General features: G+C 47.2%; 1 protein-coding gene across 1 annotated transcript in view; it reads right to left on the minus strand.

Moving 5' to 3' along the window:
• Window positions 1–24,897, minus strand: part of LOC145358428 (ral guanine nucleotide dissociation stimulator-like) — a 160,531-nt gene extending 135,634 nt beyond the window's left edge. Inside the window, exon 1 of the mRNA XM_080212498.1 lies at window positions 24,188–24,897. Within this exon, the coding sequence (XP_080068624.1) occupies window positions 24,188–24,208 (21 nt within the window). The 5' untranslated portion in view covers window positions 24,209–24,897. The remainder of the gene's footprint in view (window positions 1–24,187) is intronic.
• Window positions 24,898–25,719: the final 822 nt, after the last annotated feature.

Below are 25,719 nucleotides of genomic sequence, written 5' to 3' on the forward strand. Positions count from 1 at the left end.
GCAGATTCCCTTCCCTAGAGGACATTAGTGAACCAGATGGATTTTTCTGACAACGGTTTCATGGTCGGTGGAATTTTAATTTCAGGTTTTTTTTGTTGAATTCAAATTCTGCCATCTGCCGTGGTGGGATTTGAACCCGGATCCCAAGAACTGATGTTGATTGAATTATAAAGTGATGGCCAGGACACTAGGGAAAGTTCCCCCGCCTGTCTTCAAAGTAGTTGGTGCAGCCAACTACATCCACCCAAACAGGCAGATGGTGCCTCAGTCTAACATCTTGTCCACACTGGGGTACCTCCAGCAATGCAGCACTCCCTCATCTGGAACGTCAGCCCAATGACGCGCTCAAGTCTCTGGGGTGGGATCTGAACCCACAAGCTTCTGACTCCAAGGCAAGAATGTGGGAACTTGCAATGGGTCTCAGTGCTGCTGAGTTAAGGTGGCAGTTCACCCATTCTTCTGACGTGAGAGTTACCCAATGATCCCCAGCCTTAGCCCCTTCCCACCCACCCTACCATACACCTATGACTGCGTGGAAATATTTCCCTCCAACTCAATTTTTAGTTTGAGATCCGACACCATCGTAGTGGGTCAGATCTCAAATAACGACGAGACAGAGTACAGGAATGAGATAGAGAACCTGGTGAACTGGGGCAATGAAAATAATCTCTCCCTCAATGTCAGCAAAATGAAGGAGATAGTCATCAACATCAGGAAGCATAAAGGAAAACATGCCCTTGTCTACATCAACAGAGATGAAGTGGAAAAGGTCGAGAGCTTCAAGTTTCTAGGGGTCCAGATCACTAACGTCTCTTGGTACCCCCCATACTGACATTATAGTTAAGAAAGCCCATCAATGCCTCTACTTTCTCAGAAGACTAAGGAAATTTGGCATGCCCCCTACAACTCTTATCAATTTTACAGATGCACCATAGAAAGTATCCTTTCTGGTTGTATCACAGCTTGGTCTGGCTCCTGCTCTGCCCAAGACTGCAAGGAACTACAAAGGGTTGTGAATATAGCCCAATCCAGCACACAAACCAGCTTCCCATCCATTGACTCTGTCTACACTTCCCGCTGCCTCGGCAAAGCAGCCAACATAATTAAGGACACACATCCCGGACATTCTCTCTTCCACCTTCTTCCATCGGGAAAAGGATACAAAAGTCTGAAGTCACGCACCAACCAACTCAAGAACAACTTCTTCCCTGCTGCTGTCAAACTTTTGAATGGACCTACTTCGTATTAAGTTGATCTTTCTCTACACCCTAGCCATGACTGTAACACTACATTCTGCACTCTCTCCTTTCCTTCTCTATGAACGAGTATGCTTTCTCTGTATAGCAAGCAAGAAACAATACTTTTTACTATATGTTAATATATGTGATAATAATAAATCAGATCAAATCAGCCATCCACACTCCCACTGTTTGGGTTCACATGTGGGCAAAGTTTCTGAAGGATTGTTGATAGCTGTTAACCCATCAGCAGTCTGTTCCCTTCTGGAGAGATGGTTATGTGGAATTATGGGTGTAGGGTGGGGGGTGGGTGTGGGGCTGGGGTGGGCTGTTGGCATGGGGGGGGTGGGCTGTGGGTGTGGGGGGTGGGCTATTGGTGTAGGGTGGGGGGGGGTTGTGGGTGTGGTGTGGGGTTGGGGTGGGTGGGCTGTGGGTGTGGTGTGGGGGGGGTGGGCTGTGGGTGTAGGATGGGGGCGTTGTGGGTGTGATGTGGGGTTGGGGTGGGCGGGGTGTGGGGGGGTGGGCTGTGGGTGTAGGATGGGGGGGTTGTGGGTGTGGTGTGGGGTTGGGGTGAGCTGTTGGTGTGGGGGGGTTGGGGGGGGCTGTGGGTGTTGTGTGGGCTGTTGGTGTGCTGGGGTGGGCTGTGGGTGTAGGGTGGGAGGTTGTGGGTGTGGTGTGGAGTTGGGGTGAGCTGTGGGTGTAGGGTGGGGTTGTGGTGGGCTATGGGTTTAGTGTGGGGGGGTTGTGGGTGTGGTGTGGGGGGTTGGGCTGTTGGTGTAGGGTGGGGGGGTTGTGGGTGTGGTGTGGGGTTGGGGTGAGCTGTTGGTGTGGGGGTTTGAGGTGGGCTGTTAGTGTGGGCTGTGGGTGTAGTGTGGGCTGTTGGTGTAGGGTGGGGTTGGGGTGGGCTATGGGTTTAGTGTGGGGGGTTGTGGGTGTGGTGTGGGCTGTTGGTGTGGGGGGGGTGGGCTGTGGGTATGGTGTGGGATTGGGGTGAGCTGTTGGTGTGGGGGGGGTTGAGGTGGGCTGTTGATATGGGGGCGTGGGCTGTGGGTGTAGTGTGGGCTGTTGGTGTAGGGTGGGCTATGGGTTTAGTGTGGGGGGGTTGTGGGTGTGGTGTGGGCGGTTGTTGGTGTGTGGTGGGTTAGTGGGTGGGCCAGAGAGAGGCAATGGTGGGAACCAGTTGTATTTTGATGTTATTTTGAAGGACTGGCGTAACAAAGTCACTGTAGCTCTTGGCCACAAAGTCCGATGAAAAATAGCCCGTCACTACAGAGACTGGCTCGGGCCAAGAGAAATAAAACTGGTTTGTTGCCCTAACCTCTGGGGACCTACTGACAACTTGACGCACACTGTGTGAAACTGTCCTGACGCAGAAGAAACAGGTTTAATACCAGCTCTCTGTACCCATGCCCTGGGGACCCTGAATGACCAGGGAAAGCTGGGACAGCCTCGGGGAAGGTTACACTGACAGAGCGATCACTAACCCAGGCGTAATATCGTTTCCCATTCAATCCTGGGCAGAAGGCGCAGTGTGTAATTCTAGGGAAGGGAGTGAACAATGTACACCCACGCACGCAGACAAATAATGACATGGGTGGAAATTAATGGAACTAATTAGAGGAGAACAGTTAGTGCGGTGGATAGGGTGCAACGGTGCAGAATTCCCTTCCCCCGCCTCCCCCAACCCATTCCCATGCCCCTAAGGTCTTGTCTCTTGTGGAGTTCTGTTCTCACAGGCACCAGCTATCCTTGTGGTCATTACTCACACTGAGAATCAGCAGTGAACTCTGAGATAGAAAGATCCAGAAAGAAAGAAGGAGGCTGCCTAGGCCCCAGATTCTGAAAATCTCTCCCTAAACGTCTGTACCTTTCTACCTCTCTCTGGCATCCCCTGCCAAGTTTAAGAACTGTCTTAGAAGCAGAAGGCTGTGGTCATTGAGTGTCTTTAAGACAGAGATAGATAGGTTCTCGATTACTAAGAGGATCAGGGATTATGGGGAAAAGGCAGGAGAAGGGGAATGAGAAAAATATCAGCCCTGATTGAATTGGAGAGCAGACTCGATGGGCCGAGTGGCCTAATTCTGCTCTGATGTCTTATGGGCTTATGATCAATATATGTGTTGTGAATCTGTGGAACTCATTGCCACAGAGGGCTGTGGCAGGCAGAGGCCAGGTTACTAAGTGTCTCTAAGACAGAGACAGGGATAGATTCTCGGTCAATAAGATGATCAAGGGTTACAGGGAGAAGGCAGGAGAATGGGGATGAGAATGATATCAGCCCTGATTGAATGGCAGAGCAGACTCAATGGGCTGAGTGGCCTAATTCTGCTCCTATATCTTATGATCCTATGGTCTTATTCATTAATTTTCAGACGCCTCTGTTAATGTTTCCTTCTCTGCCTCAGCAGTATCTTTGTATTCACTCTTTCACAGGATATGGGTGTCACTGGCTAGGCCAGCATTTATTGCCCATCCCTAATTGCCCTCGAGAAACTGGAGGGGAGCTGTTAGGGAGGGAGTTCCAGGATTTTGACTCAGCAACAGTGAAGGAGCAGTGATATATTTCTAAGTCAGGGTGGTGAGTGGTTTGGAGGGGAACTTCCAGGGGGCGGTGTTCTCATGTGTCTGCTGCCCTTGTCCTTCTAGATGATAGTGGTCACAGATTTAGAAGGTGTTGTCTAAGGAACCTTGGTGAGCTGCTGCAATGCATCTTGTGGATGGTACATAGAGGTTTACAGCATGAAATCAGGCCCTTCAGCCCAATTTGTCTATGCCACCCAGTTCTTACCACTAAGCTAGTCCCAACTACCCGCATTTGGCCCATATCCCTCTATCCTCATCTTACCCATATAACTGTCTAAATGCTTTGTAAAAGATAAAATTGTACCCACCTCTACTACTATTTCTAGCAGCTTGTTCCAGACACTCACCACCCTCTGTGTGAAACAATTGCCCCTCTGGATCCTTTTGTATCTCTCCCCTCTCACCTTAAACCTATGCCCTCTAGTTTTAGACTCCCCTACCTTTGGAACATAGGAGGCTTAGGGATGATCTAATGGAGATCGATAAAATAATGAGGGGCACAGATCAGTTAGATAGTCAACAAATTTTCCCAGAGGAAAAATGTCCCAGTCTATCCAGCCTCTCCTTATCTGTGCCATTGCCTGATATTACATGCTAATTGAGCAGTTTGAGATGCAAGTTGTTGAAGAAAAAGAGACAGAGAAAGAAAAAGAGAGAAAGCGAGAGCGAGAGAGAAGAGAAAGAGAGAGACAGAGAGAGAAAATGAGAGAGAAATCGAGAAAGAAAAAGCACAAGAGAGAAGTAAAGAGAAAGAGAGAGTGATAGAGAGAAGAGAGAGAAGGAAAGTGAGAAAGAGAGAGCACAAGAGAAAAGAAGAGAGGAAGGGAGAGTGATAGAGAAAGAGAAAGAGAGAGAATGAGTGAGAGAGAAATTGAGAAAGAGAGCTTGAGAGAGAAAAGAGAAAGATAGAGAGAGTGAGAGAGTGAAAGTGAGAGAAAGTAGGATAATTCTGTCCCTTAGATCTGTTTTACCATTCAATCCATCGTTCTGCATATCCCTCTCCCCTTCTGAAGCAAAAGATCTCTGAATCTTAGATTTCAATGACTAGCAGAGTTATAATGTCTCCAGCTCTGTGTGTGAAGTGTTTGGCATTTCCATCACCATTTGTGTGAAGTGATTCCAAATTTCTCTCCTGAATGATCCAGCTCTGATTTTAAGGAACGTCCCCAGACTCTCCCCCCAGTCAAAACCTTTCTTTCTATCATCAATTCCTTCCAAAATCCCCTCCAAAAATTAAATAAATCACTCCTTACCCTGCCAGGGAAACAAATCCAGTTTCGGAGATCTTGGCTCATAAACTGCCAGGTGGAATGATAGACAGTGTACACTGCACAGTGGCACAGTGGTTAGCACTGCTCCCTCACAGCGCCAGGGACCCGAGTTCAATTCTGGCCTCGGGTGACTGTCTGTGTCAAGACTGCACATTCTCCCCATGTCTGCATGGGTTTCCTCCTGCTGCTCCGGTTTCCTCCAAAGATGTGCGGGTTAGTTGGATTGGCCATGATAAATTGCCCCTTAGTGTCCAAAGATGTAAAGGTTAGGTGGATTGACCATGGTAAATGTGTGGGGTTATACGGCTGTTGGGGTAGTGGGCCTGGATAAGATGGAGGGTTGGTGAAGACTCGATGGGCTGAATGGCCTCTTTCGACACTGTAGAGATTTTAAGGTTTCTTCAAAGACAAATATATCCTTTTAAAAACGTGGAGATACTCAGAACCTTACCCGTGCTAGAGTGTGGTAGAGACAGGGTCAATCGAGGCTTTGGAAAGGGAATGGGATCATTACCTGAAAAGGTATAACTGTGTAGGGGCCACGGGGAGATAAGGGGGTGTACTGGCACTAGGTGACGGTTTAGCGATTTACTTGGGTACCAGGAGGGAATAGGGGCGACACTGCTGCCAGACTCACCCAATCCCACATTCTGGAGTTGCTTCCTAACTTCCTTGCGTGGGAAGAATGGGCACCAGAGTAATGGACAGAATCCAAACACAGAATCTTCAGGACTGGGGGCCTGCAGAGTGAGTTGTTTTGCTTTGTAAATAGACAGCTATCGATTGTCAGACTGTCTCGGAGTACGGTCAGAGCCAGGGTAAAGCTTTTTATAGCCAGAGTACAGGAAGCATTGGCCTATCTAATAGTATCTAATCATTAATCAATGCAGCAATTAAGCTATTTACTGTCTGCCAGTTAAAATGAAGCCACTCAGGAGTGAAATCTAGAAGGACAGAGGATAGCAGGAGTCCATTCAGCCCATTGTGACCATGCTAGCTCTTTGAAAGAGCGATCCGATCAGTCCCATAACCCTGTATCCCCTTCCAGTACTGAATATCCTTCAGAAGCTTATCGAATCTGTTTCCAATGCTCCCTTCCCGATACGTTATTGTGGAAAATAAATTCTCCCCATATCGCACCCTCCCCGGTTCCATTGCCAATTATTTAAAATCTTTGCCCTCCGATTCCCGTAGCCTCCTGCCAGTGGAACCAGCTTCTCCCCATTTACTCTGTTGAAACTTCTCTTCATTTTGAACCTTTCTACTGAACCCGGTGGCCCAGTGGTTCGCACTGCTGCCTCACAGTGCCAGGGACCCGGGCTCGATTCCTGCCTCAGGTGACTGTCTGTGTGGAGTTTGCACATTCTCCCTGTGTCTGTGTGGGTTTCCTCCGGGTGCTCCGGTTTCCTCCCACAGTCCAAAGATGTGCGGGTTATGTTGATTGGAAATGGTAATCGTCTCTTAGTGTCCCAAAATGTGCAGGTTAGGTGGATTCGCCATGGTAAATTGCCCCTTAATTTTTTTTATTTGTTCATGGGACACGGGTGTTGCTGTGGCTCTGGAGTCACATTTAGGCCAGACCAGGTAAAGGTGGCAGATTTCCTTCCCTAAAGGACATAAATCAGGGGGGTTTTTCCCTGACAATCGACAATGATTTCATGGTCATCAGTAGATTCTTAATTCCAGGTACTTTTTAACTGAATTCAATTTCCATCATCTGCCATGGTGGGATTTGAACCCAGGTCCCCAGAATATTAGCTGAGTTTCTAGATTAATTAGTCTGGCAACAATACCATTAGACCATCGCCAACCCCCATTGCTTTACCCCTTCTTCATTGCCTGACACATTCTTCCTTTGGAAGTACATATGGAATTCCCCTTTGAACCTTTGATTTTTAAACTTTTTGAGCGAGGTGTGGTCTCAAGATAAGTGGGTTAGGGGTTAGCGGTTAACCATGGTAATATTGAGGTTGGGGAAAAGGTGCTGGGTAAGAGATTCTGAGAGAGGGTTGATGCAGACTTGATGGGCTGAATGGCCTCCTTCTGCACTGTAGGGATTCTATAAGAACTCACCAAGGCTCCTTCAATGACACTTTCCAAACCCACACCCACTTCCATCTCGAAGGACAAGGGCAGCAGATACCTGGGAACACCACCACCTGCAAGTTCCCCTCCAAGCTACTCACCGTCCTGACTTAGAAATGCGTTGCTGTTCTTTTACAGCCTCTGGGTCAAAATCCTGGAATTCCCTCCCTAACGGCATCGTGGGTCAACCCACAGAACATGGTCTGCAGCGGTTCAAGAAAGCAGCTCACCACCACCTTCTCAACGGCAACTAGTGATGGACAATAAATACTGGCCAGCCAGAAGTGAATTTAAAAACAACTGCTGACCAACTGTCATTGTTTAAATTGATGGATTTTTGTGAACCAAAGGCATTTAGCAAGGTGGATATACAGAGTTAGGTCACAAATCTGCCATGATAGAATAAAATAGAATCCCTCCAGTGCAGAAGCAAACAATTTGGCCCACCAAATCTGCACCAACTCTCTCCGAGACAGCATTTGGCCCAGATCCTATCCCCGTAACCCCACATATTTACCCCATTAATCCTTACACATCTTGGAGCTATTTGCCATGGCCAACTCAACCCACCCTGCACATCTTTGTGACAGTGGGAGGAAACCAGAGCACCTGGAGGAAACCCACGCAGGAGAACATATAAACTCTGCATAGACAGTGACCCAAGCTGGGAATTGAACCCTGGTCCCTGACGCTGTGAGGCCGCGGTGCTAACCGTTGTGCCACTGCGCCATCTTGATCACACTGAATAACATAGAACAAGGCTCGAGGGGCTGAATGGCCGCCCATGCTCCAATGCAACAACTCAAAGTGCTTTAACCACATGACTGGCACTATATAAATGAAGTTGTTGTTGGAAGAGGGGCGATGTGACTTGCCGCCTTGGGAGTGAGACAATGGCTCCATCTGATGGTCAGAAGGCAAACTGCACTGAATAACAATGAGATACAGAGTGACCCAGAGAATGAAACACTCTCCTGCTTGGAAGAGAAAGAGAACAACGCAGGGAGGTGAGAGACGGTGCCCCGGGAAGGAAGAAGACAGATTTAAGAGCTGCTATGTTTTGATTTCAACCACAGATGTCTGGGAGAAGAAATGCTTTGTCTGCGTCGTGGCTCTGTTGGTTATGAGTCACAGGGTCATGGTCTCACTCCCCCTCTGAACGGTCAAGCCCATAATCTCAGCTGGCAACCGGCAACTTTTGTGGCATCTTGTCATTTGCCTCCAACAGTCAGCACATTTCTAAATGACTCACTGTACATGGAGCAGTTTGAGATTCAGTGATAACACAGGGCGAGGCCATTCAGCCCCTCGATCGGGTGTGGCCAGTTAGATCACGGCCAAGCTGCCCATCTTTTTCATGAGATGTGGGCATCGCTGGCTGGACCAATATGAGTTCCCCGTCTCCGATTGCCCCTTTAACCAAATGGCTTTCTAGGCCATTTCGGAGTCAACCACATTACTGTAGGGTCGAGGAACATAGGAATGAGGAGCAGGGGTAGGTAATTCAGCCCTTTGAGCCCGCTCCGCCATTCTACATGACCATAGCTGATCTCCAGCTCATCCTAGCTCCACAGTGGTTCGCACTGCTGCCTCACAACGACAGGGACCTGGGTTCAAATCCTGGTTTGGACCACTGTCTGTGTGGAGTTTGCACATTCTCCCCGTGTCTGCGTGGGTTTCCCCCGAGTGCTCCAGTTTCCTCCCACAGTCCGAAAGACGTGCTGATTAGGCGCATTGGCCGTGCTAAATTCTCACTTAGTGTACCCGAACAGGCGCCGGACTAGGGGATTTTCACAGTAACTTCATTGCGGTGTCAATGTAAGCCCATGTGTGACACTAATAAATAAACTTTAAACTTTGTTGCCTTTTCCCCATAGCTCTTTATCCCACTTTTGATCAAATATTTATCCATCTCTTTCTTAAATCCATTGATTAATTCTGCACCCTGGGGCAGTGAGTTCCACAGAATTGCAATCCTCTGTAAGGATGGTAGATTTCCTTCCCTAAGGAACATTCATGAACCAGATGGGTCTCTACAACAATCGACAACGCACACAGTAACTTCATTGCAGTGTTAATGTAAGGCCACGTGTGACACTAATAAATAAACTAAAGCAGAGGTTTCACGCTAACTATTACTGAGACGAGCTTTCGATTCCAGATTTATTAACTGAATTTAAATTCCACTGCCTGGATTTGAACCCGCGTCCCCCAGAACTTGAGGCCAAATCTCCGGATTACCATTCCAGGGACATGATCACTGTGTCTGTCTCCCCAGTCAGGGCTCGGACATATCAAGCCAATCGATTTAATGAAAAGAAGAGGCAGCAAAAATGGCGACAGATTGAAAAAAAAGTGAGAGTTGGATTGATGTAGCAGAGGAAGTTTCCAGAACCTCAGGTCCAGGCAGCCTGTGGTGGAAGGATTAAAATCAGGGATGTTTAAAAAGGTTTATTTATTAGTGTAGTAAGTTTCCAGAGACAGAGTGCGTCAACCAAAATCCCTTTATTTACAATTCCAATAGCAGTACACAGAGTGCTCGCAGTCAGCAGTCTACCTCCAGGAGTTCCAGAGGAACTGACACTCCCGGTCAAATACAAGGAAAAGACTCCCTGACTGGCCCATCAATTGACTCCTTAATCAAGGAGCTCATATTCCAATAGACCAACCCCAATGTCCTGATTGAAGTCATTATAATTAGTGTCACAAGTGGACTTACATGAAGTTACTGTGAAAATCCCCTAGTCGCCACATTGCTGCACCTGTTCGGGTACACTGAGGGAGAATTTAGCATGGCCAATGCACCTAACCAGCACGTCTTTTGAACTGTAAGGGGAAATTGGAGCACCCGGAGGAAACCCACGCAGACACAGGGAGAACACGCAGACTCTACACAGGCAGCCACCCAAGCCAGGAATTGAACCTGGGTCCCTAAGAGTGCTAACCGCTGTGTCACAGTGTTCAAGAGGTGAGCATGTTGGAGATCTCAGGGTCAGGGCGGTGGAAGCTGTAGGAGGAGGGGAAAGGCCATGTCTTTAGCTGTGCACTTATCCGAGAGGAGACAGCAGTGACATCTCTGGTGCTTAGGGATATTTACCGCGGATTTAAACCATACAAGTGCAGATGCAATCGAGACATGTTCCGACAGGATGAGTCAGACATCATGACAAACTATTTATAGCTATGAAAGACAGGAGCTGGGGTTTTCTGAGTCATTTTGGAGTGATTTATTCAACTAAACAGTGCAGAAATGGGGAAAAGAAAAGCACTTTGCACGTACGCTGAAATGATATCCAGAAACAAAACCTTGTTATTGGAATGAATGAGAAATCACAGCCCAAGCAGAAGGCGACAGCGTCTGTTTAGGAATAGATATTGCCACTCCAAATTCATCTATTTTTCACTTTTATGTGGCTGCGTATGTTGGGTGGAGGTGTCATTAGTGGCGGGGGAGGAGGATGGGGTGTGTGCCAACCATTGTGAGACAGCAGCGAACTGTTCCATGTTGATGTGGGGTCAGGAGGAGGAGATCAGCCCACTCCCCCGATAAAGGTCTGCTGGCTGGGAATCAGTTGTTTTTGGCACATTTGTCTCTTGACGGATTAACCCTAAAGCCAGAAAGAGTTTCAACATCAGCCTGAGATTGATTGAGAATGCCAATTGGAATTTTGGCTTTGTTCCCGACAAGAACTCAACTCCAGAAACCATAAGGACCAAAAACTTGACTGTTCCAATTGGATTGCATCAACTCTGGGAAGACGCATAGAACCACAGAATCCCTACAGTACAGAGAGAGGCCATTCAGCCCATCGAGGACTGTTGTCGGTGTAGACTCAATGGGCCAAATGGCCTCCTTATGCACAATAGGGTTTCTATGGTTTATGGAGTCTGCACAAAATCCCCAAAAGAGCATCTTACCCAGGCCCACCCACCCAAACTCATAACCCTGCACATTTTACTATGAATAATTCCCCAAATCTTGGGACACTAAGGGGCAATTTAGCATGGCCAATGTAACTTACATATCTTTGGATACAACGGGGCAATTTACCATGGTCAATCCACCTAACCTACACATCTTGGGACACCATGGGGCAATTTAGCATGGCCAATCCCCCTAACCTATACATCTTGGGAGACTAAAGGGCAATTTACCATGGCTAAACCGCTTAACATACACATCTTTGGAGCGTGGGAGGAAACTAGAGCACCCGGAGGAAACACACACAGACACAGGAGATCATACAAACTCCACACTGACGGTCACCTGAGGCTGGAATTGAATCCGGGTTCTTAGCGCTGTGACTCAGCAGTGCTAATCACTGTGCTGCTAGATACTTCTTAACAATTAATTCTTGAGATGTTGGACCACTGACAAAAATGACACAGCTCTCACAATGGCACAGTGGTTAGCACTGCTGCCTCACAGCGCCAGGGACTCGGGTTCAATTCCCAGCTAGGGTTACTGTCTGTGTGGAGTTTGCACATTCTCTCTGTGTCTGGGTGGGTTTCCTCTGGGTGCTCTGGTTCCCTTCCACAGTCCAAAGATGTGCAGGTTAGGCAGATTGGCCATGCTAAATTGCTCATTTGCATCCCAAATTTTGTAGGTTAGGGGGATTACCTGGAAAATTGCGTGGGGTTACGAAGATAGGGCTTGAATACAATATTCTGTTGGCAAGTTGGTGTAGACTTGATGGACTGAATGGCCTCTTTCTGCAGTATAGGAATTCTGGTCTATCATTCTGTGGCATGTTGCAGTCGTCCTGGGCCCTAAGCCCTCACTGAGCCTCTGTAATCCAGAGTAATTGACCTACACATCCCAGGACACTCAGGGGCAATTTAGCATGGCCAATCCATCTAACGTACACATCTTTGGAGCGTGGGAGGAAACCAAAGCTCCTGGAAGAAACCCAACAGACGTGGGGAGAACATACAGATTCCGCACAGACAATGACCCAGGCCGGGAATCGAACCCGGGTCCCTGGCGCTGTGAGGTAGCAGTGCTAACCACTGTGCCACCATGCGGGCTGTGTCAATTTTGTCAATGGTTTCACATCTCAGGGATTAATTGTTAAGAAGTACCTAATGGCACGGTGGCACAGTGGTTAGCACTGCTGTATATCCACTAAGATCCACTGTAATTCACTCACACCAAGCTTTATACTGTCAATAACTAGTAAACTTTGATACAGCTTCTAAAATCCCTAATTTTTTTTTATTATTTATTAGTGTCACAAGAAGGCTTACATTAACACTGCAATGAAGTTACTGTGAAAATCCCCTAGTGCCTGCTTGGATACACTAAGGGAGAATTTAGCACGGCCAATTCACTTAACCAGCATGTCTCTCGGACCATGGGAGGAAACCAGAGCACCCAGAGGAAACCCACACAGACACGGGGAAAGTGTGCAGACTCTGCACAGGCATTGACCCAAGCCGAGAATCGAACCCGGGTCCCTGTCGCTGTGAGGCAGCAGTGCTAACCACTGTGCCACCATGCCGTCCACAGTGCCAGCATGTTGGCTTCTTTTAGTTCAGTAACACCTCTCTCTAGCAAGCACTGCCTGCTGTTAAAACATGCCCCCGTATCAGTCAGAAGCTGGCACGCTTATTCTCTTTGTAAAACAATGCTGCCAACAGATAAGACACACGTTACATTGCACCGTTTAAGACAACTCAGGGCAGGACCACAGAACAGCCTGCAGCCTCCCGGTGCAGGCTATAAACCGAGTGGCGCAATGAGTCAATCACTCATCGCGTTTTAGAGTTGTTTCAATCTGTAGTGGAATGGTTCAGCAGCATAGTGGCACTGCAGTTAGCACTGCTGCCTCACAGCGCCAGGGACCCGGGTTCAATTCTAGCCTTGGTTGACTGTGTGGAGTTTACATGTTCTCCCCATGTCTGCATGGGCTTCCTCCCACACTCCAAAGGTGTGCAGGTTAGGCGTATTGGCCATGCTAAATTGACCCTTAGTGTCCCAAGATGTGTAGGTTAGGGGGATTAATTGGGTAAATACGTGGAGTTTGGGTAAGGTGATCTGGCAGTGCAGAATCAATGGGCCGAATAGCCTGCTTCTGCATTGTTGGGATGCTATGAATTCAGAAAGGAAAAGACTTGCATTCTCATCTCACAATCTCAAACGGAGTGCTTTACAGCCAGTGAAGGATTTTCTAAGTATAGTTACAGTTGTAATGTAGGAAATACAGCAGCTGATTTATGCACAGTAAGATCCCACAAGCTGCAAAGAGACAATAACAGGATAATAAGTTTAATAAAATCCCCACAGTGAAGAAGGAGGCCATTCAGCCCTTTGAGCCTGCACTGACAACAATCCCACCCAGGCCCTATACCAGTAACCCCACATAATTACCCTGCCAATCCCCCTGACATTAAGGGGCAACGTAGCATGGCCAATCCACCCAACCAGCACATCTTTGAACTGTGGGAACAAACCGGAGCACCCAGAGGAAACCCATGTAGACATGGGGAGAACATGCAAATTCCACACAGAGAGTGACCCAAGGCTGGGATTGAACCCGGGTCTCTGGCGCTGTGAGGCTGCGGTGCTAACCACTGTGCCACCAGTGCCTCCATTTCGGCGACAGTCAGTGAGGAATAAACACTGGGAGATAAGCCCATAAGACATAGGAGCAGAATTAGGCCACTCGGCCCATCAAGTCTGCTCTGCCATTCAATCATGGCTGATATTTTTCTCATCCCCCATTCTCCTGCCTTTTCCCCCATAACCCCTGATCCCCTTATTAATCTATCTCTGTCTTTTAGACACTTAAAAAGATATATAATAATCAAATGGTGTACTTTGCATAAATTCCATTAATGTGGAATTTACAGAAAAAAGCTCGATACTCAGAGGCACAAACCTTGATCATCTCAGACCATTAACCTTTGCCACAGTGACACATGCCGATATATCACCCTCCACCTCGTTCTCCTCAACACTAGTCCTGGCAAGGGAGACAGGGTGTTGGGGCATTTCAACGAGTGAATACAATAAAAGTCGAGATTGACTGAAGCTCAACGTGCAGGTTCATTTTCCCCCCCACACATCCTGCAGCCAAAGAGCTCCATACGGGAAAATAAATCAGGAAAACAGCTTGCAGTTACGCCTCCTGGAGGGAGTGCAATATCACCATGGGAACGGAACGATCCTCTCCGCAATGTGCCCACGCTGAACCTTGAACAGCTCAATGACATTCCAGATTGATTTGTGGCACATAGTTGGCCATTCATATTACAAAACAGCGATATTCCTAACTGATATAAATGACTAACAGGTCTATAGATTATTAAGCCTTAACCATAAGTTTCTTTTTTAGTTTTTTTATTAGTGTCACAAGTAGGCTTACATTAACACTGCAAATGAAGTTACTATGAAAATCCTCTAGGTGCTATACTCTGGGGCCTGTTCGGGCACACTGAGGGAGAATTTAGCACAGTCAATGCACCTAACCAGCACGTCTTTCGGACTGAGAGAGAGAACTGGAGCACCCGGAGGAAACCCACGCAGACACATGGAGAACGTGCAGACTCAACACAGACAGTGACCCGAGGCCGGGATTGAACCCGGTTTCCTGGCGCTGTGAGGCAGCAGTGCTAATCACTGTGCCACCGTGCCGACCTAACTACTGTGCCACCGTGCTGCATGTAGGCTCACACATCTCCCCACATAAGATATGTTGTGTTGGGCTGAGACGAATGTCAGAGTCAGCTCCAGTTTATTATAACATTGGGTGGCCATAAGCAAAACATAAACAAAATTACTGGGTTCTTAAAGATTAATTTATGGGACATTGGCATCGCTGGCTGGCCAGCATTTATTGCCCATCCCTAGTTGCCCATGAAGGGCAGTTGAGAGCCAACTACGTTGCTATGTCTCTGGAGTCACATGTAGGTCAGACCAGGTAAAGATGGCAAATTTCCTCCCCTAAAGGACATTCATGAACCAGATGGATTTTTCCAACAATGGTTTCATGGCCATCAGTAGATTCTTAATTCCAGATATTTTATTGAATTCAAATTCCACCATCTGCTGTGATGGGATTTGAACCCGGGTCCCCAGAACACTCACTGAGTTTCTGGATTAATAACCTAGCGATAATACCACTAGGCCATCGCCTCTCCTCAGTTACTCTACCAAGTTAGAATAAGACCTAGCTTTGACAGTCATACGCTAATATCCATTGCTGGAAAAGCTTTAAATTAATTACCAAGTGGGACAATCAACCCCTGAAGAGCTATCTCTTTGACAAAGTTTTTTGGTTCAGAACCTCCCACACGCCTGACGAAAGAACACCGTTTCCGAAAGCTCGTGAGATTACTGTCAAATAAACTGGTTGGACTCTAACCTGGTGTTATGAGACTTCTTACTGTGTTTACCCCAGTCCAACGCCAGCATCTCTACATCATTCCTCCCACAGTCCAAAGATGTGCAGGTTAGGTGGATTGGCCATGCTAAATTGACCCTAGTGTCAGGGGGACTAACTAGGGTAAATGGGGATAGGGCCTGGGTGGGATTGTGGTCGGTGCAGATTCAATGGGTCAAATGTCTTCCTTCTGCATTGTAGGATTTGATGCATTAGTTGGTAAATTAACTCATTTGTGCTTGCTGGAAGTGATGTACATTCATATCTGGTGACCCATTTTCTCCAAAGAAAAGAAATATATTCAAGCCTTGCATCTTCTACTGGCTGCCCAGGGACTTTAGGAGCCTATCATTCCCCAATGCCTTCTCCATGGTGATGTCTCAGCCAATCAGAGTTAACTTTCCAACCAATCAGCACCCATTGCTCCTGGAATATAAATTATGATCGTTTGAGATTTGGAACTCTTGCACATCCTGATGAGTGCAAGATGAAAAACTTCAGCAACATGTCACTTCTTTTTTTTCAAACAATATTCAAATCCTGTACCACCAAATGATAATCAAATGTGATACTGAATGTCATTTAACGCTCCTACGAAGGGCCTTAGAATGTTTTATGTTAAAGATGTTAAATAAATATGCTATTGCTGTAGAACATAGGGTTGAAACTCACTGGATGATTCTCCTAATTTTACTTTGAAACTTCCAGATCCTTCCACAGTAATTGCCACATATTCAATAATTAAAGCGGGCGTCGAAACAAGATTTGCCAAAACTTTGATGATTTGGAGCGCAGCCAGGGTTATATTAATCATATCATAACCCTTTAGGAGCTGGTGTAGGCCATTCAGCCCCTCAAGCCTGTTCTAACAATTAATAAGATCACGGTTGATCTGATAGTCACCTCAAATCTGTATCCTGCCTACCCCCCGATAACCTATCACTCCTTTCATTACCTAAAATCTATCCACCTCTGCCTTAATAATATTCAGACATTCTGCTTCACGGTCTTTTCAGGAAGAAAGTCTCAGAAACTCACAACCCTCAGAGAGGGAGAATTTCGTCCCATCTCCATTTTAAATGGGCGACCCCCTTTCTTTCAGACAGTGATCCATTCGCCAGAATTCTACCACCTCGCCTCCCATGGAATCGGAGCGGGCGAGGGGCAGACAACGGAAATGTCCGTTGACCTCAGGCGGGGATTTCCAGTCTCGCTCGAGCAAGGCTGTAAAATCCTGCCCATAATTTGAGATTCTCCCACATCTGCCCTGTTGATACCCCTCAGGATCTTATATGCTTCAACCAAGTCGCTTCTTATTCTATGGCAGGAATTCTCCGGCTGTTCATGCCGGCAGGATTCTCCAGTCCCACCGGCAGGATTCTCCAGTCCCGCCGGCAGCCCACTCTCAGGTTTTCTGCCAGCATGGTGTGGCATCAATGGAAATTCCCATCGACAGTGGCGGGACCAGAGAATCCCGTCGCTAGCAAACCACGCGCCACCTCCCGCGGGGGGGAAAACACACAGATAAGAGGCCGGAGAACCTCACGCTGTATATTTTTTGTTGCCTCCTTACATCCTCTTTACAACTTGCTTTCCTGCCCATCGTTGTGCCATCAGCAAATTTGGTAACTATCCAATCCATCCCTTCATCCAAGTCATTTATATAAATTCTCGAGGCCCCAACACTGATGCCTGTGGCTCACCACTCACCACACCTTGCCAACCAAATTAAACCATTCCTGTCTACTCTTTGCTTCCAGCTAGCCGGACAATCTTCTATCCTTGATGAAATGTTACCCCCTATACCATGACATTTTATTTTCCACATTAATGTTTGATGTGACATTCTAGCAAATGTCTTCTGGAAATCTAAGTCCAGCACATCCACTGGTTCCCCTTCATGTTATGTCTTCAAAGAACTCCAACGAGTTGATTGAAAATGATTACACGGTTTTTCTTTCACCAAACCATGCCTGATTGGATTGATGGGTTCTCAGCTGATAAAATAGCTGGTCCAGTCACTGGGAACAGACCTGGTTCCCAGACCCCATCAGTTTTGACTCCCTCCTCTGTGTGAAACCAACTCAGACAGACCAGATTAACATCAAGCCTGTACTAGCTCGCTCATCTCTGCCTGGGTGGCAGAAGAGGTGTCACAGTTAGTCTATATCCATCATAGAAAGGGGAGGAGGAGATAGCAAGATGGGATCTTGAACTCCCAATTGCGATACAACAGGGCTAAGGGGAAGTGAGTGCATAACATACAAGCTCTGGTATTGACTGAGAGACACTATCCACATTAGCTGAGAACTAGATGACAAATAGCCATTGATTTGTTTTATTTTTGTCACATATATTAGTGAAAAGTATTGGTTCTTGCTCGCTAAACTGATAAAGCATACCGTACATAGAGAAGGAAAGGAGAGGACACAGAAAGTAGTGTTACAGTCACAGCTAAGGTGTAGAGAACTTAATGCAAGGTAGGTCCACTCAAAATCTGATGGCAGCAGGGAAGAAGCTGTTCTTGAGTCGGTTGATATATGACCACAGACTACGTTCAAAGCATCCTGCAGTTGGCAATGTGTGTGGGACTGTGGTTCTGGAATAAAATCCTAAACAAAATCTGATTCATTAACAAAAAAAAAAATCAGAAGTTGGGTGAATTCCAAAACTTCCCACATTTGGCACCTCCACCAGGTTGTAATATATCACAAAACACCTCAAGTTAGGGAATAAAAAACCATCGAGTCACATCGAGTTCCCGAGACATGTTGAAAACACAGGCAGCCATTTGTTAGATTCCAAAGACATTCCCTGTGTCTGAGAAATGTGGATCAGTGAGAGATTCAGCCAAACCCCAGGAGGGAATAAAGGGGCAGAAAGGTCACTCACATGTGAATCAAGTTCCAAATCCTTCTCTCCACACACACACACCCTTTCTGCTGCAATACAACTTTTTTTTTAGAATCCCTACAGTGCAGAAGGAGGCCATTCAGCCCATCAAGTCTGTTCCAACCACAAACCCACCCCCCCCCCACCCCCCCCCCCCCAGGTCCTCTCCTCACAACCCCATGCATTTATCCCAGCTAGTCTCCCTGACATTAGGGGCAATTTAGCATGACCGATCCACCTAATCCGTACATCTTTCGGACTGTGGGAAGAAACCAGAGCACCCGAAGGAAACCCACGCAGGCACAGGGAGAACATGCAGACTCCACACAGACAGTGACCCAAGCCAGGAATCGAACCCAGGTCCCTAGTGTCGTGAGGCAGCTGTGCCACCATGCTGCCAACTTAATCAATTGATGGTGTCTGGGTCAAAGAACAAGATTTCAGCCAAGGGGCAGTACAGTGGCACAGTGGTTAGCACTGCAGTCTCATGGGATCTGGGTTCGATTCCCAGCGTGGGTAACTGTGTGGATTCTGCGCGTTCTCCCTGTGTCTGCGTGTGTTTCCTCTGGTTTCCTCCCACAGTCCAAAGATGTGTGGATTAGGTGCATTGGCCATGCTAAATTCTTACTCAGTGTACCTGAACAGACACCTGAGTGTGGCAACTAGGGGATTTTCACAGTAACTTCATTGCAGTGTTAATGTAAGCCTACTTGTAAATAAACTTTAAAAACTTCAAACTTTTCATGAGGGGCGTGGCTAAGGTGAACAGCCAAGGCCCTTTTCCCAGGGTAAGGAAGTCCAAAGGTGAGAAGGAAAAGACATAAAAGGAGCCTGAGGGCAACTTTTTCACTCAGAAGGAGGCATGCCTATGGAATGAGCTGCCAGAGGTGGATACAATTACAACATTTAAAAGGCATTAGGACATATATGGATAGAGAGTTTTGGAGGGTTATGGGGCAAATGCAGGCAAGTGGACCTAGTTCAATTTAAGAAACTGGTCAGCATGGACAGGTTGGGCCGAAGGGCCTGTTTCTGCCCTGCATATCTCAATAAAGGGTAGTAGAGACAGAAACACACAACTTCTTTAGATGGTATCTGGATCTGTACCTGAAGTGCCTGAGCTGCAGCAAGAGCTGGGGTCAGGCAGGGTGGCTCATCCTCTGACTGGCGCGGACCTGATGGACAGAACAGTCTCATTCTGTGCCATAAATCTTTCTACATTTTCCAAATAGCTGAAAGGGAGGAATGCGTGGGGATGCGGGGAGAGGACAGGGCAGTGGCAATACATGAATTGCTCCTCAGGAGAGCAAGGGCAGACACAATGGGCTGAATGGCCTCTTGCGGTGGTGTAGGAATACAGTGATTTATGAGTTGTTGGTGATGGAAACCAACACTTGTTCTCATTCCAGGGACTGGAGAACAAAATCTAAATGGAGACTCCAGTGCAGTACTGCAGGGGTGCTGCACTGTTGGAGTTTTCATCCATTAAACCAAGGCTCCATCTGCCTTCTCATTTGAGCCTAAAAGATTCTGTAACACCATTGAACGAAGGTCAGGGGAGTCCTTCCTGGTGTCCTCTCGAATATTTACCTTTCAAACCAACGTCACAGGAAGGAAACAAGTTACTCGGTCATCATCACATAGCTGTGTGTGGGATCTTGCTTCTGCATTTCCTACATACATCTGGCACAATACTTACAAAGTACTTAATTGGCTGTAAAGCACTTGATGATGTCCTGAGGTCAGGAAAGTTTAAATATTAGTGTCATACGTAGGCTTACATTAACACTGCAACGAAGCTACCGCGAAAATCTCCTAGTTACACACTCCAGTTCAGGTACATTGAGGGAGAATTTAGCAGGGTCAATACACCTAACCAGCATGTCTTCCAGACTGTGGGAGGAAACTGGAGCACCCGGAGGAAACCCATGCAGACATGAGGAGAATGTGCAAACTCCGCACAGTGACCCAAGCTGGGAATCGAACCTATGTCCCTTGTAAAGTCTTGGCCAGGACCCTATTCCTGCTTCTACTTTTCATTAAAACATATTCCAAAGCCCACTGCTATTACAGAAGCATTTCCACTTGAGTTGGGCTTGGGGAGGGGGGGGTATTGTTGATGGAAGAATGAGGGGTTTGTGGAAGCAGGTTTGTGGGGTCCGTAACAAAGAGGAAACCAGGGCTTCTCGAAGGCACCCTCTGCACATGCAATGGCAAACATCCTGGCAACATTGAATAAATTGGTAAAAAAGGATTACAGCATGAGACAGCACAGAAAGAGGCCATTTGGTCCATCATGCCAGTGTCAGAAATGGCAACACATGGATATAGCACCTTGGGAGACCTGAAAGCTCTTGACAGCCAATGAAGCAGTTTTGAAGTGTAGCCTCCCAGACCAGTGATCTAACTGCTCACTGGAACATTCTGCAGTGGAACTGGGTCAGTCAACCCTTATTATATTTAATCCTCAGAAGATTTACAAATGGATTGATGGACCACATGTGGGATTGGCCCCCAAGTTACCTGCCTCTCTCCTTTGCAAAGACAGGCTTAGAATTATACAAGGAAGCCATTCGGCCCATCGAGCCTGCACCGACAACAATCCCATTCAGGCCCTGTCCCCTCAACATTACGTATTTACCTGGCCAATCTCCCTGAGATTAAGGGTCAATTTAGCATGACCAACACACATCTAAACTGCACATCTTTGGAGTGTGGGAGGAAACCAGAGCATCTGAAGGAAACCCACGCAGACCCGGGTAGAACATGCAGACTCGAATTTTACCGCCTCACCTGCCCCAGAATCGAGACAGGCGAGGGTTGCAGAAAGGAAATCTCTGTTGGCCTTGGGTGAGTTTGTGAAATCTTGCCCAAGCCAGATAGTAAAATCCTGCCTGCAGACTCCGCACAGACAGTGACCTGAGACAGGAACTGAACCCAGCTCCCTGGCGCTGTGAGGCAGCAGTGCTAACCACTGTGCTATCATGCCGCACTTAGTTGCCTTTTCCAGATTCAGAACTGGATACATATCACCTCTTCAAACAGCACCCAGTTTACAATATGGGCAGTCAGCCTGAAGGAGGGGCGACCTTTGAGAGGCCTTTAAACATACGACGGGTGTCGATCGAGTGAATACACAGAGGTTGTTTCCACTGGCGGGGAACAGCATTACTCGAGGTCGTCAATGTAACATAGTTACCAAGAACTCCAATAAGGGGTTCAGAGAAACTTCTTGTTCTGCTTCTGAGAAACCTTTACTCAGTTTGGAGAGAACGTGGAACTCGTTCCCACAGGGAATGATTGAAGTGAACAGCACAGGTTAATATAAGGGGAAGCTGGGCACACATAGAAAATAGGAGGAGTAGGCCACTTGGCCCTTCAAACCTGCTTCACTATCCATTATAATCATGGCTGATCATCCAACTCAATAGCCTGATCCTGCCTTCCCCCATATCTCTGATTCCCTTCGCCCTAAGAGCTATATCTAACTCCTTCTTGACAACATGCAATGTTTTGATCTCAACTATTTTCTGTGGTAGCGAATTCCACGCATTCACCACCTTCTGGGTGAAGAAATCTCACCTCATTCCAGTCCTAAACTGTCTACCCTGTACACTCAGACTGTGAGCCCTGGCTCTGGAAACAGCAGTGTCCACCGTCACGCAGGGAATGGAGACTCACCATTAGTTACTCTGCTGTTCAATGACCTACATCAGGTTGAAATCCCCCCAGGGCTGATTTTAGACAACGATGATCAGATATGTCTTTGCAGATTACTGTTTAACAATCTCCCATCCAGCCTGTCCTTAACACACAAAACCCCCATCACTGTTCCACTCTGCAGGCAGGCAGGCACGGTTGTACAATGGTTAGCACTGCTGCCTCACAGCACCAGGGACCTGGGTTTGATTCCCAGCTTGGGTCACTGTCTGTGTGGGGTCTGCACATTCTCCCTGTGCCTGCGTGGGTTTCCTCCGGTTTCTTCCCATAGTCCGAAAGGCATGCTGGTTAGATGCACTGGCCATGCTAAATTCTGCCTCAGTGTACCCGAACAGGTGCCGGAGTGTGGTGACAAGGGGATTTTCACAGTAACTTCATTGCAGTGTTAATGTAAGCCTACTTGTGACACTAATAAATTAACTTAAATTTAGACAGTCTGTGTCCTCCATGTTCATACCATGGACCACTTAACTAATGTGTACAAATTGCTTTGTAGCTTCCCAGAGGAGCCTTACACCGCAGACAGGAGTATTTGAACTCGATAAACTCAGGAGATAACTCAGGTTATTTACAAAAGTTTGAGATCACATACCAATCAAATCAAGAATAGCTTCTTCCCTGCTGCCATCAGACTTTTAACATAGAATCCCTACAGCACAGAAGCAGGCCATTCAACCCATCAGGTCTGCACCCACTACTATCCCACCCAGGCCATATTGCCATAACCTCATGTATTTACCCTAGCTAGGTAAGGATCAACTGAGCATGGCCAATCCACCTAACGTGCACATCTTTGGAGCATGGGAGGAAATTGGAACACCCGGAGGAAACCCATGCAGACATGGGGAGAACATGCAAACTCCACACAGGAAGTGACCGAAGCCAGGAATCGAATCCAGGTCGCTGGCAATGTGAGGCAGCAGTGCTAACCAAGCTGCCCTGTGAGTGGGTTTTGAATGGATCTATCTCATATTAAGTTGATCTTTCTCTACACCCTAGGTACGACTTTAACACTATATTCTGCACTCTGTCCATTCCTTCTGCCCTACGTACTCTATGAACAGTATGCTTTGTACTGCGCACAAGAACCAGTACTTTTCACTGAAATGTTCTGACAAAGGGTCACATAGACTCGAAACGTTGGCTGTATTCTCTCCCCACAGACGCTGTCAGACCTGCTGAGACTTTCCAGCATTTTCTGTTTTTGTCACTTTTCACTGTAGTCCAATACACGTGACAATAACAAATCAAATCAAAATCAAACAATGGGCTTTCCCCATTTAGGTCCAGCCCAGCAACAAAAACTAGCCAGAGGAATGGCGTTTCAGAAGTTAGAGAAGGGACAGAGATTAGAGAGTAGTCCACATTCTACTGCATGGGGAAGGGGTGATAGTTTGGGGAGAATTCAGCAGGACTGGGGCAATTATCAGGAGCCTCTCCCGTGAGTTAAAGATACTCCATGAGTGTTATTCAGGCGTGGTAACACATCTGCAGACACAGACATGCCCCGGGGGGGTGGCAAAGCTCCCCACTTGATGATTCTTTTGAAAAATGAAATAATCGCTATTGTGTTAACCAGCATTACATCATTCCCAAGCCTGGGCGTCACTGACTCAGGGGGTGGGCGATCCTGAGTAACAAAACACCACGAAATGCCTTATTGACACACCACAGCGACTGACCCTGAACCCCACCGTGGGCTGCCCCTGAGGAGGAGGGGGAGGGGGAGGGGGGGAAGATACCAGTCCAAGCGTTGGTCATGATGTATCCCTCCATCGCTTTAATTGGAAATGCACTTGAACCTTTAAGCTTTAATCCCTGACTGAATGCATTTATTGGAAAAACACAACACTGGAGAGAATCAAACAGGGTTGTCTAGTCTTGAGTGGGGCTGGAACTTGCATTAAAATTACAATCGAGTTCAGACTTGCCTAATAAAAACCAAATGTCACAGCTTAGAACTGTCTATAGGAACTGAACAACAACAAAAAAAAGGAGAATGGATAAAACTTACCTGAGCATTCCATCTCATCATCTCCAAACATAGTCTCTCCAATATGTTCCTTGCAGCCCCTCCGGTTCTCCCCCCAAGCAGCGACTGAAGGAGCGAAGCCCCCTCTCACTCAGTCTCTTTAGGTGGGAGGGAGAATGATGACTGCTGTTTTGCTCACAAACTCTCCCCCCGGCTCGTCTTCCTCGCTCCTTCCATTGTGGGTGAAAATGTATCTAGCCCAGCAGTGGGTGCATCATCATATTTACAACATGTCAAACCCAGAGACCATCCTCCGCAGAATCCACTTGAAAAGGAGCAAAAAGCAGGATTTCTCGTTTGACAGCAAAAGCAGGCAGAGACTTTGGGGACAGTTTAATTAACCATTAACAATGAATTTGGAAGAGGGGAGAGAGAGAGAAAAGAAAATAACTTCATTTGAGCCGTTCCGGCATTCACACAAACAACACAGAAACCGGAGGGATGCGGATGTGGCTGTTTAAATGGTAACACTGCTCTATCTCTCTCTCTCTGTCTGTCTGGTGATCAGATACAGGCTGAAACGTTGCCACTGTGAATCCCTCACCCACGCCGCACATCTCCACACATTCCCAACGCAAGCAGGCGAAGCTCCATCTCCCTCTCTCCAATCATTAAATAATCTCCTCTCTCTCTCCAGCCACAATAACAGAAGACACTTTACGTTGCAGAGCGCGACTCAGCATCATCGCTCTCCCGAGGGGAGGAGGGTGAGTGGAAATGTATGTTGCACTAACCCATTTGTAGGCGACTCCGGAAAACCATTACCTTAACCCATTGCATTGGACCCAATTCTCTCAGTTGCTTAGCTATTTGTGAATTGGGACACACAGACCCTCCCCCATACATTGAAATTATACACCATTGTGTTTAGAATAAGCTTTCATCCAACTGGGTTTGCTGTACACCTCTTATCCAGCTTTGATTTAATCTGTGCATGAATTCCCCTCCCCGCTACCCCCCCAAAACAGTTGAATGTTTTGGTTAAACATGTTGATGAAACTCTATATTCTCAACCTCCAAATTAACCTTGCCAAACATAGGAGTGGCACAGTGGTGAGTTAACACTGCTGCCTCACAGCACCAGGGACCTGGGTCACTTTCTGTGCGGAGTCTGCACATTCTCCCCATGTCTGTGTGGGTTTCTTCCGGGTGCTCCGGTTTCCTCCCACAGTCTGAAAGGCGCGCTGGTTAGATGCATTAGCCATGTTAAATTTTCCCTTAGTTAGCCGAACAGGTGCCAGAGTGTGGCAACTAGGGGATTTTCACAGTAACTTCATTGCAGTGTTAACGTAAGCCTTATTATAACACTAATAAATAAACTTTTATTGTTTGGAATGCAGGAGCTGGTGGCCCCATTGGCAATCAGAAAATACCTACAGGGCAGAAGGAGGCCACTCAGTCCATCAAGCCTGCACTTTCCCCAACCCTGTCCTGGTGACTCCACCTATTTACCCTGCAAATGCCCTCTGACATTAAGAAGCTATTTATCATGGCCATTGCACCCAACCTGCACA

Source organism: Carcharhinus amblyrhynchos, chromosome 25 (genome assembly GCF_965287045.1).
Source record: "Carcharhinus amblyrhynchos chromosome 25, sCarAmb.v2.hapA, whole genome shotgun sequence".
NCBI lineage: Eukaryota > Metazoa > Chordata > Chondrichthyes > Carcharhiniformes > Carcharhinidae > Carcharhinus > Carcharhinus amblyrhynchos.